Consider the following 21,551-nt stretch of genomic DNA (forward strand, 5'->3'; position numbering starts at 1 on the left):
TTTCTGCCCTGAAGAGCTTACAATCAAAATAGGCAGGACAAAAGGTGTGGGAAAGAGATTTATCTATTCTGAGTCCAGATAGGAGCATTGTGATCATCTGTTTACAAAGGAGATCACACTAGGTTAGAGAACTGCCCCACAGTAATTCCTAGAGCAGATCTTTTAGAACAGGCGTTCTCAGCCTTTGTCTTTCTGAGGCCCCCTCAATATGCTATAAAAACTCCACACTCCACCTGTGCCACAACAACTGTCTTTCTGCATATCAAAGGCAGGGCCAGTGTTAGGAGGTAGCAAGAAGGGCAGTTGCTTAGGGCCCCTGTGAAGCTGAGTTGCTCAGGCTTCGGCTTCAGGCCATGTGGTGGGGCTTCAGCTTTCTGCCCTGGGCCACAGCAACTCTAATGCTGGCCCTGCTTGGCAGACCCCCTGAAACCTGCTTGGAGTCCCCCAGTGTTCCCTGGATCTCTGGTTGAGAACCACTGTCAAATAACTCTGAATCAATAACCTGTCATCTTCATTGTTTATAGCTCCCACAATTTTTGTCATCTACAAACTTTATTAGTGATGATTTCACATTTTGTTCCAGGTCATTGATAAAATTGTTAAATAGCATAGAGCCAAGAACTGAACCCTGTGGAATGCTATTGGAAACACATGCTGTACGACAGTTCCCTGTTTATGGTTACATTTTGAGATCTATCAGTTAGCCAGGTTTTAATCCTTTTAATGTGTGCCATGTTAATTTTATATCATTCTAGTTTTTAATCTAAATGTCATGTGGTACCAGGTCAGATGTCTTAGAGAGGTTTAAGTATATTACACTATTACCTTTATCAGCCATATTTGTAATCTCATAAAGAAAATCAAGTTAGTTTGACAAGATCTGTTATCCTTAAATCCACGTTGATTTGCATTAATTACATTACCCTCCTTTAATTCTTTATTAATCGAGTCCTGAGCCAGCAGCTCCATTATCTTGCCCAGGATTGGTATCAGGATTGGCCTATAATTATCCGGGTCATCCTGTTTACCCGTTTTAAAAATTGCAACATTAGCTTTCTTCTAGCCTTCTGGAACTCTTCCAGTGCTCCAAGACTTATTGAAAATCAACATTAATGATCCATCGAGCTCCTCAGCCAGTCTCTAAAAATTCTTGGATGCAAGTTATCTGGACCTGCTGATTATAAGAATGTCTAACTTTAGTGGCTTCTGTTTAACATCCTCCAGAGATACTAGTTGAATGGCATGTTATCGCCATACAATGAGAATATATCAGTTGTTTTTCTCAAATATAGAACAGTAATATTTCCTGAACTTTTCTGCATTATAATTGATAATTCTACCACCTACATTGAGTAATGGACCAATACCATTGGCAGGGTTCTTTTTATTATTGTCCTTAACTCTGCTGGCTATAGATTTCTCCTTGTGTCCCTTTCCTTCCCTTATCAGTTTTCTACAATAATTGACTTTTGATTTATATTACTGTTAATTTCCCCTTTCTACCATTTGTTATATTATTATTTTTTATTTGTTATGGCTGCCCTCACGTCTTCTAAACCAGGTCAGTTTTTTAACCAGCATAGCCTTCTTCCTTGGTTACTGGTTTGTGGCTTTTGGGGCATCTGGTATTCATTCTCATTTTTCTGGTTAAATTCTTCCTCGAACTGATTTGGCTCACAATTGTTTTCAGCTTTGTGAAATTCATCCTATTAAAGCACCGTGTGTGTGTGTGTGTGTGTAATATTTATTTAATTACTGGTCTGGACTTCATTCATCTTGCACATTATAAATGTGATCAAGTCTTGATCACTTGTACACAAGCTAACATTAATTTTTAGTTCCTCTTTATCTGTTAGGACAAGGTCTAATATAGAATTCTTCTGTGTTGGCTACAACACTTTAAGTTAAGAAATTGTCATGTGTAATGCTTAGAAATTCCAAGGATGTTTTAGTACTGGCAACATGAGACTTCCGGCATATGTCACTCCAGTTGAAGTCCCCCATGATCACGCAGATTTTTCCCCCTACACTTTATAGATAGGCGCATAAGGTAGTGGTCATCGTGTTTCTTAGTGTGATTTGGCTGTCAGCACCAACTAATCGCCGATCTTGTATTTTATCTGTTAGAATATTGCTCCATAAGCATTCAATATTATTTTCTTCTGAATTATCAGTTACTCAGAAACAGGATAATGGCATTTTTGACAGTGCCGCTTTGTCCACTCAATCCTTCTTAAATACGTTTCAACCATAGATTTTCACATTCCAGTTGTGCGGATCATCCCACCAGGTTTCTGTAATACCACCTGGATCGAATTTATATTCACAAATGAGCAATTCCAGTTCTTGTTACCCAAACGCCTAGCATTGGTGTGTAGGCAGTTCCAGAATTCCTTCTCTTCATGTCCTTGATTCCTTGATTTAATATTATTCTCAACATCTTGATTTGTGCCAGCGGAGTGTTTGTATTTTCCCTCTTTTTACCCTCCCCTTTCGTTATTAGTTTAACCCCCTCCTGACTTTTCTGACCAGTCTGTTCCCAAGGTGATTGGTTCCCCTTTCTGCTGGGGTGGAGGCCATCCAAACTATCTAGCACTCTCTCTCCATAGAAGGTGGACCAACATTCCACAAAACAAACCCTTACTCCACTTTACCGAGCCAGTGATTGACTTTGATAGACTTCTGTCTTCCTTCGCTCGTTGGACAGGAAGGATTTTGGAGAAGATTGCGTGGATATTCTTCAGCACACTTGTGTACAACACAAAATCAGAGTGCAGAGGATGATGGTTGGCTAGTGGCATGGTAGTTCCTCCAGGTGCTGGTAGCGGTTGGTTTTCACATACTGTCAGGGAGTAGAAGAATTAATAGGCGTAGAGGAGGGAAGGAAGGAAGGATAAGGAGAGGAGTATGGAGGACCAAGCAGTTGAAGCTGTAGTGGTGGGACTGGAAGGTAGCTGGACATTCTCCCTCTCTGCTGATTGGCTGTTTACTCCAGAGGCCAAATTGAAGTAAGTAGTCTGATGCTACCACTTATATCCAGGGGGCTCTGAAAGTCTCCCGTGCAGCCTGCTCCAGCCAGTGGCTGTGGAAAGCTGGATGCTACTCAGTTCCACCCTCTTCAGTACAGCTTGCTTGGATGGTAAGCTCCAGGACTTGAGCTGTATGGTGCTTATAAGGCACTATGCTCACTCATGGTGCTGTAAAATGCCTTGTCTACACACACAGCTGAACTGGTGTGACTTGTTTTATAACTAGTTAGTTAAACAGGTGCAACTCCTATGTATAGACAAGTCTAAAGTAACTCACTGAATTGTCCTGAATGCTCTAGGGGAGAATGGATTCATTTTGGTGTATAAAATTTGCTTGTCTTTTACAGGCTCGTCTTATGTTGTCTGTCCCCATTAATGAGTACAATCTCTTGAACTGCTTTACTTCTCTCTTTGCGTAAGCTCACAAATGGCGCAAACTGCTGAATTTTCTTTGTTCTAGGTACAGTTAGCCACAGCACCGCCTTGCAGGGATGGGCTGTATTTTTTATTTTTAAATGGTGGGTTACTTTACGTATGTCATCCTAAGCAAGCCGTGTTGTTTTTTAAAGGGAAGGCTTATCTATTTAACAAGGTAAAGTAGGTCATTGTAGATCAGTGGGAAGGCCAGTTTGTAAATAACCTCCCCTTCAGAGTGAGGTTACTCTGTTTTCCCTCTTATTACTGCCCTCATGCTGTGCCGCTGGGTAGGAACCAAGACTGCCTGTTGTGGGGACACGATGGAGGCTCTCTAAGGTTGGCTTCATCCCAGTCCACTTTCCCATTTGATGCATTCTGAATGCCTGCACTGCCTTCTCATCTACAGCCTTGCTGGCTGGCTTTTCTACTTAGGATGCTTATGATTCTCAGCATGAGAAGCATTTTTTGGCATTTTTTCTAAATTGCTTTTTCCTTAATTTCCTTTTAAGATTGTTCTCTGACGGAAAAGAACAGCATAGTGCCATCTCTTAAGATGGGTGTTTCATTTCCAGTACTTCCCACCATATTTCTCTTATAACATGTCTAATATGTGTTTTCATTACCTTTTATAGCTCATACCTCTGCGCTCTCCACTTTCTCTTCCAGTGCTTTGTAATGTAATATATTGACAAGAACAAGCTGCAGTTAGAACGGACTATTCTAACAAGAAATCTTCATATTCTTATTGCTCTTTGCTTCTCCATGTTGTCTAGACAGGTTAAGAATGTGCATGGTTCCTTGGTATGTAGGCAACTCAAGAATTCCTTCTCTTCATGTCCTTTGGTTGCTTGATTAATATTGTTCTCAACATCTCAACTTTGTGACATCTGAGTGCTCATCTCCTCCCTCTTGTTACCTTCCCATTTTGTTATTAGTTTAACTGCCACCTTATACAATAGGATATTCCTCCTGCAATTCATTTTCATTCAGAGCGGATCGAACAAACACAAAAATGTTTTGTGTACATGCATTGCATTATAGTAGCATAACATACAATCTTGTAGTTGATTGGAAAGGGTCAGCACTGCAGAAATGTTAGGCTTGTAAATGTCACTGCTATTCATAAAATTAAAATTATTAGTCAAGTGCATTCAGACACTATCTTCCAAAGTTCAGCTGTGTTGCTGCTGCTGAAATGGACAGCCAGTGGTGATCAGCCAAAATTCTTCTATGCACCCTCTATTGCATTTTTTTTTTTCTGGTGGTATCAATGTAACTTTCTAATAAAAGGCTATGTGGTATTTCATATTCAGGAGTGTACTTATTTACCACATCAGAGGTTGATTGTACTAATTTATGTAAGTGACACTTTGAGTAATAAAGTGTGCCAATCCTGCATCTGAGGCTATAAATGAGTCCTAGGTATATTCACCAGCTACTCAAACTTTACTTCCTTGGCCTTGCCCTGCAGAGCAATAACGTTGGTAGTGGAAGGAGTATCTTCATTATAGGACCCTATATCACATGCTTGTAAATGTTCTGAAGGAGTTATCCCTTGCATAGAAACTTCTTGTGACTCCTGGCTCAGAAGTGAACATTTTTGGTGGCTTGGTCAAATTTCTATCTAGCTGTTTTTGAGGAATAGCTTTGAAAATTTCTTCTTTACTTGTTTAGCTTTTCAGGTTTCTTCTTTGTGCTTAAATAACAGACAAACCTGGTTTTAAAACCTCAGTCTTTCCATAGGTTTTGGCCAGTGAGGGCAAGGGCCTTTTTGCTTTTACTGAAATTTGGCTTAGAAACAGTATATAGGTGGTAGTCTGATTTTTAAGGCTATGTCTACACTGAGCACCTTTTAATGACACAGCTGTGCTGTTACAGTCATGCCACTAAAAGGTGTGCAATGTAGCCGCTCTTCGTCAGCAGGAGACCTCTCTCCTGCTGACAAAATAAATCCACCCCCACCAAGAAGCGGTAGCTTTGTCAGTGGGAGAGCTCTCCCACTGACAAAGCGCTCTTCGCACCAGCGCTTTTTGTCAGTAAAACTTTTTTGTCATTTGGTGAACAACAGAAGTGTGGTGTGGACAGAACCTCCAATACATGTGCACACCCAACTGTAGACTCTTGGGAAGGCAACATGGTCTGGGAGGCAGAAGCACTGGGTTCTATTCCTGCCACTGACCTGCTGGGTGACCTTGGACATGTTCCGTCACTTGTCTCCATCTGTAAAATGGGAATAGTTCTGAAACCTCTTTGTAAAGTGCTTTGAGACCTGTGAATAGACTAAGCTAACCTAGGGCTAAGCTAAACAAGATTCTTGCACCTATTTAGATTGAATTGTCTTGGGATTTTACAACTCTAGATTCCAGCCAGCCTTCTTCCCTTGCCATGTTTACTGAAAAAGTCATGGATCATACCACAGTGAGTATTCAACTTAAACACCCTGCATAGTGAGGAAAAATTGTGGCTGCATTGGGAAAACATCTGATTACCTTTCCCCCTCTAAAAATCCCCAAAACAAAACCACCTTCTCTGAAACATCTGAACTGTTTTGGCTAAAACTTTCCAAATAAATTGACCCTGAAATAGACACCTGGCATAAAGAATTTCAACCCAATTGTTTAGTTTGGCAAATGCTTTATAAGCATCTGGGAACAGTAAGGTTGCCTAACACTTTCCTAGCTGTGTTACTACTGGCTCCGCTTTATAATATTTAATAGGGATGTATTTGATTGTTTGTTTGTTTGTTTTTTTCCTGATATGACTTCTCAACCCAAATGTTACCAGTTTGCTACTATGTTTAAATACCTGTTAAGTTACCTGGTGTCTCCTTCCATGCATTCTTCCTGCTAGGCAACTAGGGCTGGAAGTTGGCCCCACAAATAATTGTCAGTGAGGAGGTTCAGCCCCTCAGAACTTAGTTCATCTGCATTTAGCACAGTGCAGTTATATTGTACTGCACTAGGTCATCCAATCCATAGGCTCTTTGAGTTAATTTCTATGAAAACTTTGCAGGCATGATTTAAATCTTTAAGTGTTGCCTCATTTTTCCACCTGAGAGTACAAGTAGTGGCGGTTCAGCGGGCTTTGGAGCAGATGACTAAAGTGAAGATTTTTTCTGTCATTGATTATGTAGGTGCCAGTCTTTGAGACTCATTGCCATAAACTCACATTAGGGAGCAAGTGTGAAGGGTTTTTGTTATGGCCTATTTCTCTTCTATAAAGGATTGTTTTGGCACCCCGGAATCTCCTACTATAGAACTTGTGAGTGAAACCAGTTTCAGTTAAGGTGTTTGTTTATATTGATAGAGATCGAGATAGATAGATTCTAGTCTTTAACTAAATCAAACCCAGTGGATTAGTCTATAAACAAAATAAATCAGTCTGTCGTCTTTTATATCTAGCTGCAGTTTTTTCATTAGAACCCCAGAATGTGCCAGGATTCTCTTTAAAGGGACATTTGACATCTGATACACTAGATCAGCTGTAAATTACAACTTTGACTGAGAGTTCCAAAAGAACATAAGGGAGTGCGGCACCCAAAATTCAGCCTGTATCCTGTCCTGCTAGTGTTTTGTGGGTCACTTATTGGTAGTTTATGTTAGTGTCATAGGTAGCTACAGATCGATCTGGATGTTGCTTGACTGCAAGGAGGATACGTCCATTGGGACTTGCCTTGATGTTGGTGAAGTAGGATGCAAGTAATAAATGGGATTGTTTAACCTATGCTTGATTGATTGTTAACGGAACAACTAATTTCTCTTCCAGTGTGTCTAGTCTCAGTTTAAGTACACATGATTTTTCAAGGATGTTGCAGCATAAATGAACGCTGAAAGTAGAAAAAACCAACCCCCAGAATCTCTCTGTATAGCTCTGTAAATATGCATGGTGCTTTCAGAAATAAATCCGGTCCTTGCCCCAAGGAGTGCTTATTTTGGAAAAACCAGAAACTGAGACAGCAGCCAGAGGAAGAGCCAGGAAAGGGAAGGGTTAAGGATTAAATCAAACAGAGATGGGAATTGCATTGTGCTGCAATCAGAATTCTCAGCTTTGAATGTTGTAAAGAAGTCATTCAAATGTACAGAACTTGCATTGCAAAAAGCAAGGGCTGAGATGGAGACGGGCAGAGAATTGGAGTTACAGTAGAGTAGCCTTTGTAGGAAGTGGCTGTCTTGAAAATTCTGCAATGTGAATATGAACTTCTCAAGTTACGTTGAGTAAGACTGTTTCAATTAGCTTGTTCAGTGTGGAACCTTCCTAAAGGAGAGCTCCGGCTCATCCATAAACCCAAGTGCTGTGTTGTGGCTATGTTACCCTTGGAGCTAAAGTTATCAGTTTTTTTTTTTTTCACCAGGCCATCTGTCAGCTTACTTAAGAGATAAGCACAGCCTAATGCTGCACACTGAGTAGCCAATGGAATACTTTCAGTTTCTGCCCAGACTACTTTGTTTGTTTGTTTTTTTTTGTTGTCCCCCGAAACAAAATGTGTTCCAAAGAGCTGTGATCCCTTGCCCCAGGTGGTTGGTTTGATCACCCCTACTCCAGACAATCAGTGGGGACTCTGCACTTGGAACACAGACATCATTAGACCTCCAGATGCTGGGCACTAAAGCAGCTTGTGGTAATTATCACAAAATTAAAGATAATCTCTTGCTCTGGAATTTGGACAATGTGCAGAAAGGTTAACTCCCGTGGAATACAAAGCTGTAGCAAAAGGGGTCTTAGCCTCTACCTTCCTATAGTCAGCATAGAAAACGTAGCCTCTCTGGCTCAGATTCTGCTCTGTTACACTGGGCATCTCCGTTGACTTCAACAAAGCTACGCTGGTGAACTGGGAGCAGAATCTGGCCCTTTGAATCATGCCTTCAAGTAGATGGCATGTTTGTTGGCATTGAGAACAGGGGCCTTGTCCTGAGGAACTGACGGTCTGGATAAGCAGCACAGGCACATGACCATGTTGTGACCTAGAAAGGTTGTGAAAGGATTTTCTGACTGCTCGTTATCCTAGCAGAGGTCAGTCCTAGGAGCTCTGAAGTGGGAGTGAGCGATACGATTTATGCAAAGAGCGGTATCGGTTGCTGAAGATAGTGCAGTGGAATGGAATCCAGGGCCTTTCTGCTTATCCTTCCTACTGGTCGTTTACCTGCTTCACTTGAATAAGATATAAGCCACAGGTTGGCAACCTATGGCACTCTGCTGCCAGCCTGGGGTTCTGTCTGCTGGCCCCCTGCCAGCCAGGGTCCTGGCCACTGGTCCCAGGGGCTCCTCTGCCGGCCTGGGGTCCCGGCTGCTGGCCTGGATGGATGGAACACCGGGCCGGCAGTGGGCTGAGTGGGGCTGGTGGCAGGGACACCAACTGGCAGGGGCCGGCAGATGGAACCCCAGACTGGCAGCAGGTTGAGCAGCTCAACCAGCTGCCAGTCTGGGGTTCCATCCCCTGGTCCCCGCTGTGGGTCTGGGGTTCCATCCACCGGCCCCTGCCAGCCCAGGTCCTGGCCGCTGGCCCCACTCAGCCCGCTGCCAGTCTGGGGTTCCATCCACAGGCCCCTGTAAATGTAAAATGTATTACTGGCATGGAAAACCTTAAAGTGAATAAATAAAAACTTGACACGCCACTTCTGAAAGGTTGCCGACCCCTGATATAAGCAGTTCTGTTTGCCTAGAGCAATCTACCTATGACCGGTTCAGCTCCAGCTGTGCTAGCAACATGGGGAGCCCCGGGGGGGGCCAGCCTGCCATCACCATTCAAAGCACCAGGTTGCCTAGACCTGTTCTGTGGAAGCCACTGTTGGCCTGTTGATGCCAGGTCTCCTCATATTGCTAACATGTGGATCTTGGGCCATGGATGCAGTAGTAAAACTTTGGCTTGTTCTTCAACAGGAATATGTAAAAACAAATGAGATCATCTTCTAGTACAGAGGTGGGAAAACTACAGGCCAGATGTGGCCCGTGGGACCGTTCTGCAGCCTCAGCTTGCTGTGCTGCCAGTGCTCTGGGCGGTGGCACTGCGATCTTCTGCTGGACAGTGCTGCGGCGTGGCTGGCTCCGGCCAGGTGGCACGGTTGTCAGTCCTGTTGCTCTGAGTGGCATGGTAAGGGGGTGGGGAGAGGGAGGTTGGATAAGGGGCAGGAGGCCCTTGGGAGGCAGTCAGGGGATAGGGAGCAGTTGGATGGGGCAGAGGTTGTGAGGGGGGAGCAGTCAGGGGATGAGGAACACGGGGGGTTGGATAGGCATGGGAGTCCCAGGGGGTCTGGCAGGGGTGAGGATAGGGGGCGGAGCAGTCAGGGGACAGGGAGTGGGGGGGCGGATAGAGGGTGGGATCCCGGGAGGGAGTGGTCAGGGGTAGGGGTTCCCAGTAGCGGGCGGTCAGGGGACAAGTAGCTAGGGGGAGAGGTGTTGGATAGGGGGTGGGTTCTGAGCGGGCCAGGCTGTTTGGGGAGGCATAGCCTTCCCTGCCTGGCCCTCCATACAGTTTCGGAACCCCCATGTGGCCCTCAGGCCAAAAAGTTTGCCGACCCCTGTTCTAGCATCTGTTCAGAAAGGGCCCAGCCCCTGGTGGGCAGCAGGAAGCACTTTTCTTTCTGTTGTTAGATCCGTTTCCTGAAATCTTAACGGAAGGGTGCCCTTGTCATAGGACCCTGGAGATGCATTGTTGTGGTATTAGCACCATATTAGGATGTTCCTTCTAATCTCTGTTCTTGTTGATACTAATTTTGAACCAGATCTTGTCGTACTGCCACTTGATTGAATCTCTCTCTTGGCTCTTCAAGATGGGAAGGCATGGCACTTCCCAACTTACTGAGAGCATCCCCTCTATTTCTGAAGAGCTTTTGGGTCAAGCTGCGTTAGTTCCATAATGTCTGACCAAATGGGAAAGGCTGATCAACAGCGCTGGCTCCCTTGGCCTGCACTGCTCTTGGACAGAAACATCCTCTTTCTCCTCCTGTCTTGCTGAAACAGCTATTCCCTTAGACTGTAGGAAGTCTGCATTTAGGCCATAAGCAGGAGCTGCATCAGTTACACATCTGCCTGGTGGTTCACTCACTCATGCCTATCACCCCAATTGGGGTATGGGCCGCCAACCACAGATCTCCAGAGTCCTCTATCCTGGGCCATTCGCTCTAGTTGGTTCAAGGGCAGGTTAAGTCGGGGGTGTGTGTGTGTGTATGAAGCCTTTGTTCTGTGCAGAATGAATTTCAGTGTTCTGCTTTGCAACATGAAATCCTTCATTTAGAAGGATTAAGGATTATTCAATAGTCTGCTGATCCTATCGTTCCTGTAAGCCTGGAAGCATGTACAAGGCCTATGTGTGTCTCAAATCAGGTAACTGGAAGCAGGTAACACTAGTTAGGCAGCCTCACAGCGAAATCGTTATTTCTTCTTTTTAAAAAGGGCTTTTCCCTCCCATTTAGCACATTGGCTCTTCCAGCAGAACTCTCCATTTAAGGAGAAGATTACTTGCTTAACTTGCAAGCCTTTAGGGCAGCTCTGCGGGGGTGTGGTGTATTGCCGAAAGGGCTCCTTTTTGAGCCACTCCTGATGCTTGAAGTCATCCAGGGTCAGCCTCATGAAAGCCATAATTCTCCAGAATTAGGGCCAGTTGAGCTGTTGATACTGTGCATGTAACTGCTTAGGGTTTTTTTTTTTTTTCCTCTTTCATGGTTTTGTGTGTGCGCGCGTGCGCTTGCGCACGCTTTAAATGAAAATTCACTAGTGCTGCACTATCCCATTGTAATGGCCCCTTGTTCTGTTAGCGTGCTCTGGTCAGACAGCAAAGGGGGCTGTTCTCATTTAGAAACATGCGTGGCTCAGTCTGCAAAGTTTGACTATAGCTAAGGTGGGAAAAGGACAGGCTTGTGTTAAGGTGCTAGTGGGACGTGCTCAGACTTTGCCTTCCTGTGTGATTTTAGGCAAGTCATTTAATCTGGGCCTCAGTTCCTTGTCTGTAAAATGGGAATAAGACTTTTTTCCTCTCCAGGATGCTGTGAAAGCTAATGCATTAATGGGCGTGGGGTTCTTTAAGTAGATCTGGGGCTCAGTTCATACCTGTCTTTCCTCTTGTTGAGTGGCTAAAAGAGAGCACTCCTCTTTGGGCTTTAATTAAATAATTCTTCAGTGTAGCACAGTCCCATTACTGCAGGAGCAGCAAGGAGTAGGGGAAAGTTATGTCAGCTATGTAACATTTTTAGAGTAAAAACATCACTAACAGCTGAGAGAGATGACATAAGCACCCTGTGACCTTCTAAAAGCCAAATTGTCTAGGCTTGTTCTTTAACTTGGGACCCTTGCACTTGCAGAAATGAAAGCTGGGCAAAAAATTACTGCCTTGTTTTTTCTGGCTGTTTGCTTGACTCATCAGCTGTTGAGATAAATGCACCTGCAAAGAGCCTGTGACCATCCTCCTACTGACCTCCTGTTCTTCTCTCCTCAGGTCTGGCACTGAAGAAGATGGCCCTCACTGAGGTGAGTTGCATACCACTGTTTAAAACCTTCTGCAGAGGGCGGGAGAGAACACAAATAGAGCTTTTATGGCACACAGTTGAAATGGAGGAGTATGCAAGGTGGAAGATTCATGGTTTTTTAAGTAAATCTTGGTGTTGATGAAAGTGCCAGGTTGGCAGCCTAGGAGAATGAGGTCCTCTAGCTTCCTACAGCATGACTGGCAGCAGGGCAAAGCATTCGGGGGGTGGGGTGTTTTTGACCTATAGTGATCACATCTGGGGAGGGTATTTTTCATGATCCATTCAGCCCTTCTGTCTGCTGACTGGCAGTGATAGGGCAAATTATGGTGGTGGATTTTGTGATGTTGATATGACCATTTGGAACTGGACTGAGACCCACCAATGAATGTATGTAATATTCAGGGATTCTCACTCTGAAGGCTAGAATGTCCTTTCATGTATTTATACCTGCTCCTATATTTTTCGCTTCATGCATCTGATGAAGTGGGTTCACAAGGACTCCTCGGTTTTTTTGAGTCAGTATGGAGCACTGGAAATTGTTACAAGCATGACTGAGAATTCTTTTTATTTAGAGCAGTGGTCCCCAACCTTTTCATCTGGCGGGCGCCAGACGAAGGACCGTGGCAGTGGTGGAGCACCCGCTGAAATGCCACCGAATTTCTGCGGCATTTTGGCGTCGACACCTCTCGATGATGTCACTTGTCGGCAGCAAGCGGCGTCATCGAGAGGCGTTGCCACCGAAATGCCGCAGAATTTCGGGGGCATTTTGGCGGATGCTCCACTGCCGGCCAGGACGCGGGCGCCGTGGCGCCCGGAGGCACCGCGTTGGGGACCTCTGATTTAGAGTATCAGCAGATTGAATCATCACTGGGATTTGTTGCTGACCAGTTCAAGTTCTCAGCTATTTTGACTCTACAAATTACACCTGTGTGAGAGCATGGGCTTTTAGCTACAGTAAGCCACTTTTAGCCACATGTATCAATACCAAGTCAAGGATCCTAGACCTTTGTAATAACAGCAGAATCTCAACCCATCACCACCCTTACTCTACAGATAATTTTCATGCAACAATTTCATTGGTTGTATGTGGGGAGAGTGCACAGATGGATTTCTGGGCCCAACTGCCACAGTTCAGCAGGTTGAATCACTGGGATTCACAGTCTGTTAGTGTCCAATTTGACTTTGATAGCACAGGCTTTCAGCCCGTGTGTGTGTGTGTGTGTGTGTGTGTGTGAGAGAGAGAGAGAGAGAGATCTGAGGTGGGCTATCTCACCAGTACTCCATTGCTCTCCACTGGGCTCTGAGTTGGGACTTGAGATCAAAATTCGATTCCTGCCTCTGCCACAACCTTTCTATATGACCTTGGACAAGTCACTTAATCGATTTCATAGAATATCAGAGTTGGAAGGGACCTCAGGAGATCATCTAGTTGAACCCTCTGCTCAAAACAGGACTACTCCCCAGACAGACTTTTACCCCAATTCCCTAAATTCCTCACAGATTGAACTCACAACCCTGGGTTTAGCAGGCCAGCGCTCAAAACACTGAGCTATCCCTCCTAATTGTGCAGTGGAAATGAAATGTCCCTACCTCTCAGGGGTTTTGAGACGATAGTCTTAAGGATTTTGTTACTACAGTGATGAAAGCCATGTAAGCATTTTGCTTCCAATGCAGGCCCAAAACTAAATCCCTGGCCTTCTGGTCAAAGTTTCACCAGTCCTGAGCAACTCAAGCTCCTCGGGGGGAGGATAGCTCAGTGGTTTGAGCAGTGTGCTGCTAAATCCAGGATTGTGAGCTCAAACCCTGAGGGGGCCATTTGGGGATTGGTTCTGCCTGGATCTCTTGAGGTCCCTTCCAACCCTAATAATCTATGAAATCTATCTATTGAAACTGGCCCCCATCTAAGTATTTAACGCTCAGGTGGAAAAGCAAGTTACCTCTGCAAGCAAAGCACATTTTCTATCTTTATTAGAATAGCGAACCCAGTAAATTGTGCTTCACTAAACAGCACGCAAGTATAAATTGGAAATGGGGAAAGATGCTGATAAAATTTGGAGCTGACACTAAACTTGTGTGTACATATATTGAGAGCCTGATTTTCAGACCCCATCCTCCAGATAGTCAATGGGAGCTGCAGGTGCTCATCTGAAAATCAGGCCTTTAAATATTTATTCAGTTTGCTACTTCAGTTACCAGATTTCTAGTCAATACTACCCATTGTAGCTACCAGTCCCACCCTCTCTCTGCTGCTGTGCTCATGCGGTTCAGTTTTTGGCACTGGTTGTAGAATCTGAGTAAGCTCTTGGCTCTGGCTAGTGTTTTCCTGAGAATGAAGCTCTGATAAGCGCAAAAACTTTTTGTAAAGTATATTCATGGTTTTAACAGCCTGTGATACATATAAGCTATGCAAATAGAGCATCTCTCTTGCCTTCCTCCCCTTCTCCCCCCCGCCCCCCACTCAGTGGCACTACTCACCTACCAATTGTCTCTGTACCTTTCGACAATCCCACTGTTCTTGGTACAAGAGGCTGCTCCGCAGCTCTGAGAGCTGCCACTGAGTGTGTGTGCTGTATCAGCTCTTTGAATCTCACCTTAAAATCCATCTCACTCTTCTTTATGCTTTAATTTTTGTCCCTTTGCTAACTGTTATGTAATATTGTGCAGATTTAGTGGTTGCAGAATAAAATGAATATAATAAAAGCTGCTATAAATGTCTTGGGTGAGGTGGGCTATTGTGTGTGTATCTCCCCAGTGCGCCATTGATTGGTTTCTAGGTGCATTTGAAAAGTGCTGAATGTGTGTCAGTGTGGTCAGGTGGGTAGAGCACTGGACAGACTCAGCAGACCTGGGTTCTAAATTCGTGATGCCGCCTCTAGCCTGCTGGAAGACCTTGGGCAAGACCCTTCTCCTCCCTGTGCTTCAGTTTCCCATCTGTAAAATGGGGATGATGATGTTGACCTCTTTTGTAAAATGCTTTGAGATCTGATGAAAAGCACTATGTAAAAACTAGATGTTACTAAGCACAATAGAAGAGCTGATTATTAATTACATAGGGGATGGATCTCGGGCATCACCCCTCTCTCACTCATTAGCTACGATAGGTTATAGTTTGCTAAGTCGCTCTTGCTTTCTGGAGTTAAACACCGCAGTTGGCAGCAGGAAGGATCCCATCTGCTGGCCCCTAGGGCAGTGTTTAGCCAGTTTTTGTTTGGTCCAGCTGTGTCAGATTTGAGTAATACAGATTGATGGGGGGAGTCATTGTGTGTAGGCACTGAGATACCATGATGGGCTCTCATTTAAATGTCTAACAATAATTATAATTTTCTGTAAAGTGATGGCTCTGGGAGTATGATAGCCCCAAATCAACACCTAGTGGGAAATTAAACTTCTGGACAGGCTAACTCCTTCTTTCGTTGCACAAATATCTAGCCCTCTCTGGGAGAGAAAATGCTCCATTATGGTTAGAACAAAGGCCTCCCCTCTGTCCTCAACTCTTACTTGCTGTGTGACTTTGGTCAGTGTGTAAAATAGGGTTAATTACTGCAATGGTTTAATTCTTATTTGTAGTGGGTTTTGAGGTCATTGGGTGGAAGATGCAAAACGTAACATTAACGACGTGTGGAGTAATGGTAGTCAGAATGGCTGGAATCTGCTGTAGACATGTCCAAGACCACATAGATCTTTATAGACAGAAGTAAAGGCATCCAGTTGCATGTCCAGAAGGCACTCTAGCAGCTTGGGTAATTGGAAGGAAATATTGCAATACTTTGCTGTAGTCTGAATAGAATCACACTTCCTTTATTGTAAACATCGGTGTTGATAAATCGTCAAGTGCTGCAGCATAGACCAATACCACTGATGTGGTGTTTGTGCATGAGAGACCGCCTGGGGTCATTACATATTGTACCTAGATGAGTCATGTCTAAAGACCTGGCTGTTGGTTGTTAATGGTTTCACAGAAGCAGAATGCTCAAGCATGATTTCTCCCCCTAAATGTACGTGGTGAGTCCACTGAATGTTGTTGGCTGCCTGTGATGCTTCTCAATCACTTTGGGTAGTGGGCAGCTGCAAAGTCATTAAAGCAGCACTTCAGGGCAGAGCTGTTTATAGGTGGATGGGACTGCAAATCAACACTGCCTTGAATTTTACAATGTGCAGTTGGCTTGATGTGTACAGCTCTGCTGCTGATTCTGGAAGGAGCAGATGAAGAAAAGACTGGTAGAAAGAGATGGGACAGAAGAGGTGAGGGGACAGCGATTGTTTTAGTGTTGGCATTCAGACCGCACTTTACATACGTTGGCGGAAACTGCAACAATTATAGCAATTCACCTGGCTTGGTGAATCAATTATAAACAGCAGCTTGCTTCAGTGAAGAATCTCCTCATGAACACAACACTGGGTGATTCATTATCCACTCTGCTTGCTGGCTTTCAGATGGAGTATAAGGGGTTGGCGTTGAGCTCTGAAGCCCAAATGGCCTGCTACTTACCTGAGTGGGATGTTTAAAGACTGATCAGTCTGGCTAGTATCAGTCCACCTCGATATAATGCAACCTGATATAACATAAATTTGGATATAACGTAGTAATCAGCGCTCCGGGGGGGTGGGGCTGCGCACTCCCGTGGATCGAAGCAAGTTTGATATAACTCAGTTTCACCTATTACGCGGTAAGATTTTTTTGGCTCCCAAGGACAGCGTTATATTGAGGTAGAGGTGTATTTGATTCACATCCCCATGGTGCCTGAGCACCCTACAAACGTGAATGCAGTTATTCTCCCATTACCCTGTGAGGTGGGGAAGTGTGATGCAGTAGGGAGCGGGGTGGACTGACCTGGGAATGTTGTCTGGTTTTACCGGGGCTGTCTGCATGGGGGAGGGAGAGCAGGGGATGAATTTAAGTGAGAGACGGTACCTGAACCAGGAAGGGGGTGGGGGCAGTCAACACCTTTGCCCGGGAAGCTGGACAAAGGAAGAGAGCCAGCTGGAGAGGTTTTTTTAGTTTGTTTTGGGCTGGCTGGGAAGAGGCAGGGAACCCCAAGTGGGAGGTCTAAGATCCTTGCCCCCCAGAGGGACCTGACTGAGGGGTCCTGGTTGTACCTACAAGCCCTGCTTGGGACTGTGTTCCTGTTGTCTAACAAACCTTCTGTGTTACTGGCTGGCTGAGAGTCACGGTGAATCGCAGGAAGTGGGGGTTGCAGGGCCCTGACTCCCCCACACTCCATGACAGGAAGTATCATCAGTTTTACAAATGGGGGACCGAGGCACTAGCATTAATTGTTTTGTGGGAGTTTGCTGGCCTTCATTATACAGGAGGTCAGAGGATCAGGATGGTCCTTTCTGGCTTTTACACAAGGAGTCTGAAGGAGCTGGGAAACAAACCTAGAACTGAGTCCCAATCCAGTGTCTTAACCCAAGACCATCCCTCCTCCCAGTACGTCAAGATCTACAGTCCTGTGTGTGAGAAACAGAGCTGCTGGCTATCGACTCTCCTGTCATTCTGAGGGGTGTATAATTTAGTGTTTAAAACTTGCTGGGGCCAAATACATCTGTATGCACTCTGCAGATCTTTACACAGGAATAAATGCAGACCATTGCATTCCTTGTAACCACAGCACCTCAGTCCTCACTGTGTCTCTTCTCTTCCTTCTGCTAGCTTAGCTTTTCTTCACCACTTTGACCTGAAAACTTCTCTTTCCCAGGCCCCATCATTACCAGGACAGCCTGGAGTTGGCCAAGGAAAGAAGATAGGTCACCGAGGAGTTGATGCTTCTGGCGAAACTACCTACAAAAAGGTTTCATCTCTTGCTTGATTTCTGGAGGGTGGTGGCCACACATACAAGTGGGAGGTTGAGAATAGAATAGACTAGAATCAAGAAACAAATGGGAAATACAGGTGTGCAATTGGCCAACCAATGTGATTAGATTTCCCTGCAGTGTATTGTGCTGACCTTACACGCTATGAGCATTTTACAATGATCATTCTAGAGTGTTGGTCTCTTACAAAGCAGCTAATATCTGACACCTCCCACATCAGCATGATCACAGAGCAGCAGGGTTACCTGTATGTGGGGGCTGTTGCTGTAACTTACAGTGAAGGTGCACTGACTGCTCTCTTCCTTTGGCTAGACCACTTCGACCACTCTGAAGGGGGCCATCCAGCTGGGTATTGGTTACACGGTGGGGAACCTGAGCTCCAAGCCAGAGAGAGATGTCCTGATGCAGGATTTTTATGTGGTGGAGAGCATTTTCTTCCCCAGGTAAGTCCACAAGTGAAATAAAATGCAGGGGCTGGCTGTTTCCTTTCATCATGCTGATTTAAAGGGGCTTCACTCTAAGCAGAAAGGTGGGCCCTCAGAATTTCAAGTGTGCATCTATTTCTTACCAGCACATTACTGGAAGCATTAGAAATCATGGTGCTGCAGCTCAAGAGATGGGGTTAGATTTACTATGGGCCGTGATATGTCTGCTTACTGGGCTTGTTAGCCTTGAAGCTTTCGTTGCCTTTATAATTGTCGTCCTTTTTAACCTACCTAGGTGGAATTTTCACCTCCAAATGTTACGTTATCTTTGTACTGAGGAAACCCTCTGAGCCAACAATATTCATTGGACCACTTCAGCTATTGCATGGCTGAGCTGTTAATGTGCAGGGCTTACAGAAACTAGATTCTGTATGTAAATACGTCTAGCCTTGCAAACTTCTGTTCTCTTTTTTCCCAAAGAATGAGTGTTTCCTTGCGAGGTGGTTAAAATGTTAGATCTTTTTGCTAATGTCCTGATGAGGTCAGGCAAGATCTTTGTGTTTAGGCTGGTGGCTGCTTAGGATGCCTTTTTTACAAAGCTCAGTTTGCCTTTTTTTCGTATCTTTATTAACTGGCTAGGTGTAAATGTGCAAGTACGCGAGGCGTTAATGTGAAATAAAATGCCTGGTCTTTTTGTGTCCTTTCCGTGTAGTGAAGGAAGTAACCTCACTCCAGCTCACCACTACCCTGACTTCAGGTTCAAAACCTATGCACCCGTGGCTTTTCGGTACTTCCGGGAGCTCTTTGGAATTCGTCCAGATGATTATTTGGTATGTGTGGAGTTCTTTATTTCTCTGAGGTTAGTACTAGGTATGAATGGGCTTGGATATAACTGCTTTACTTGAAACCTCAGTAGAAGTGAAGATGGGGGAATGCCATACCACAGACTGAGATGTGACCAGTCAGCTGCATGGGATTAGGGGGTTTCCTTGGATTTTTATTAAATTCAGTCTCCAGCTAATAGCTGGAGGAAACTGAGGCATGGAGTCAAGTGATTGGGTCAATATCACAGGGGCAGTTGAAGTCAGATTTGAGGAGAGAACATCGAGGAGAAAGCCAAACATCCCCCAGCTAATATGTAGCAGCTGGAGACTGAGATAAGCACTGGGATTAGAGACAATCTCTGATCCTGTACATCAAGCAGATCCCAGATGTGAAGAAGTCTGTGGTGGTGCTTCTATTCTTGTACAATCTGGGAGAAAGACCAGCTGGAAGAGTGGGTCCGAGAGGCTCCTGATCTTCTGGGGTTTCTGCTTCAGTTTGCTAAGTCCATTCCCAGTGAAAGAGATCTATTGGGGCGCCTCTGTTAAAGGAAGAATGGAATAATCTACTGTCATGGAGTCTTTAAAGCGCATTTGGTTACAATGATATGGTGGGTTTCCATGTCTATTACTCACTGATAATGCAACAAATGTACTCTGTCTACGAGAAAAAAAGATGAGTATTTTGAACTCCCTCGGGACCTCAGGGAAGATGTTTTCTGCCTCATGCATCATCCCCAGTAGTAAAGATTTAACAATCTGAGAGTAGTTAATACTTGGTAATGTGAAAATCAGAATAGACTCCAACTTGCTCTCCTAGAGCTGACATGGCTCATCAGGGCTAACCAGTATTCTCCCATCAGGTCACTGACTGGATTTGGAATAGACTAAGGCCATGTCTACACTATGGGTGCTGGAGTGACCAGCTATGGCACTGCTGTAGTGTAGCTGCTTCCTACTGTGACAAAGGGGTTTTCCCATCACTGTTAATTCACCTCTCTGAGAGGTGGTAGCTAGTGACAGAAGAATTCTTCTGTCTGCCTAGTTGTGCCCACGCTAGGGGATGAGGCTTAACTACAGTGTCTGTTGTGAACTTTTCGTACCCCGAGCAATGTCAGTTTAAAATTTAAGCGTAGGCCAAGCCTCCGTTAAAGTTGGCTCCTGTGTGTAAGTGGTTGCACCTCATCTTGCTGGTAGCAAGGCTAAGTTTGTTGGAGGCAGGAGCAGATCTTCTTAAGAAGGTGCCATTTTTATGTAACCACTTTGCCCATATCTGCAGCTAGTCAGAAATGAGGACTGAAAACATACCAGCAAAAATGAGCTGGTATGATGGGGCTGCTTGACAACAAGAGAAATCCCCATCTGTGCCATCTGGGATAATGCTTGCTGATTTGATGATAGTGGTTACAAACTTGGGTGAGGGAGAGAGTCTGCCTGAATTCCAAAGGTCACAGATCTGATTTGCAGCCACTGCTTCCCCATTCTCTGGCCCACCACAGCAGTGAATGCCTTTTAATTATGCATGAGATAATTAAGTTGGTAAAGTCTTGGATCGTTAATCCATGCAGTGCTGAAAGCTGTTTTCAGCATGAATGATAGCATTTAATGTATTGCTCTGATTATGTCCCCTCTGTATTGTCTGCTTTACCCTGCCTTACCTCACATTCTGCTCATGCACATTCTGCTCTGGGAACTTGCTGTTCAGATTTCTAGTCACTGCTGTCTTCTCCAGGATAGGGTTCTGAATACAGGGAAGCATAATTACCACATGCCTACTGATACATGAGTTTTCTGGGGGGCGGAGGGGTTCCCACCTCTCTTAGCTGCTGTACTGAGGGTGTGAGGGACGCCTCTGCAAAACATGTATCTTTAATGTTTGAGCACATGGGAGAGCTTTAGTCTTGGGAACAGGCAGTGCATTTTGTTCCTCTCTGGCTCTGCAGCTCACAGAACGCTGAACAAGCTGGCTTGTCTCTTTAAATCTGATCTTTCTGTCTGCGCACACACTAACACACTGAGGGAAAGAAACCTATATGTGGTGGTGTTACAGGGCACAAAACATTAAAAAGATTTGATGTCCTTATGCAGCTTGGATGTTACTGTGGACAGGCAGATAGCTTGAATCTGTGAGCAGTCGGGGCACTCTGTAATGTCTGCAGCTCTTTGTAACCCACTGAGAGACCTAACTCCAGTTTAAGGTTCACAATTTCCATACTGCTTAATATCCCAGACCTCTTGATCTAGATTCCGTGGGGTGGTGCCTTAGGAATGCCTTGCAGGTGTATTATTCTGGTCATAGCTTATCTTTTGCTATATGAATGGCATCTTATTTTTTTTCTTTCCGTCCTAGTATTCGTTATGTAACGAGCCTCTGATTGAGCTGTCGAACCCTGGTGCCAGCGGCTCCCTCTTCTATGTCACCAGTGATGACGAGTTCATCATAAAAACTGTGATGCACAAGGAAGCGGAATTCTTACAGAAACTTCTTCCTGGCTACTACATGGTGGGTATCAGGGCTTTGGTTTGTGGGAGGAATGTACAGCTTGCCTGTCTGCAGCACCACAAAGGATGGTGTTTGGTAACCCA

General features: G+C 44.8%; 1 protein-coding gene across 7 annotated transcripts in view; it reads left to right on the plus strand.

Moving 5' to 3' along the window:
* PIP5K1C (phosphatidylinositol-4-phosphate 5-kinase type 1 gamma) overlaps positions 1 to 21,551 on the plus strand; it is a 78,623-nt gene that overhangs the window by 31,325 nt on the left and 25,747 nt on the right. For 4 of the 7 annotated variants that reach the window (XM_075070832.1, XM_075070833.1, XM_075070827.1 and 1 more), the window contains exons 2-7: positions 9,324 to 9,534; positions 11,875 to 11,906; positions 17,605 to 17,697; positions 18,032 to 18,162; positions 18,857 to 18,974; positions 21,316 to 21,468. In XM_075070832.1, the coding sequence (XP_074926933.1) occupies positions 9,384 to 9,534; positions 11,875 to 11,906; positions 17,605 to 17,697; positions 18,032 to 18,162; positions 18,857 to 18,974; positions 21,316 to 21,468 (678 nt within the window). In that variant the 5' untranslated portion in view covers positions 9,324 to 9,383. The remainder of the gene's footprint in view (positions 1 to 9,323; positions 9,535 to 11,874; positions 11,907 to 17,604; positions 17,698 to 18,031; positions 18,163 to 18,856; positions 18,975 to 21,315; positions 21,469 to 21,551) is intronic. The other 3 variants (XM_075070834.1, XM_075070829.1, XM_075070830.1) reach the window with 1 other exon arrangement.

The sequence above is a fragment of the Chelonoidis abingdonii genome, chromosome 11 (genome assembly GCF_003597395.2).
Source record: "Chelonoidis abingdonii isolate Lonesome George chromosome 11, CheloAbing_2.0, whole genome shotgun sequence".
NCBI classification, from domain to species: domain Eukaryota; kingdom Metazoa; phylum Chordata; order Testudines; family Testudinidae; genus Chelonoidis; species Chelonoidis abingdonii.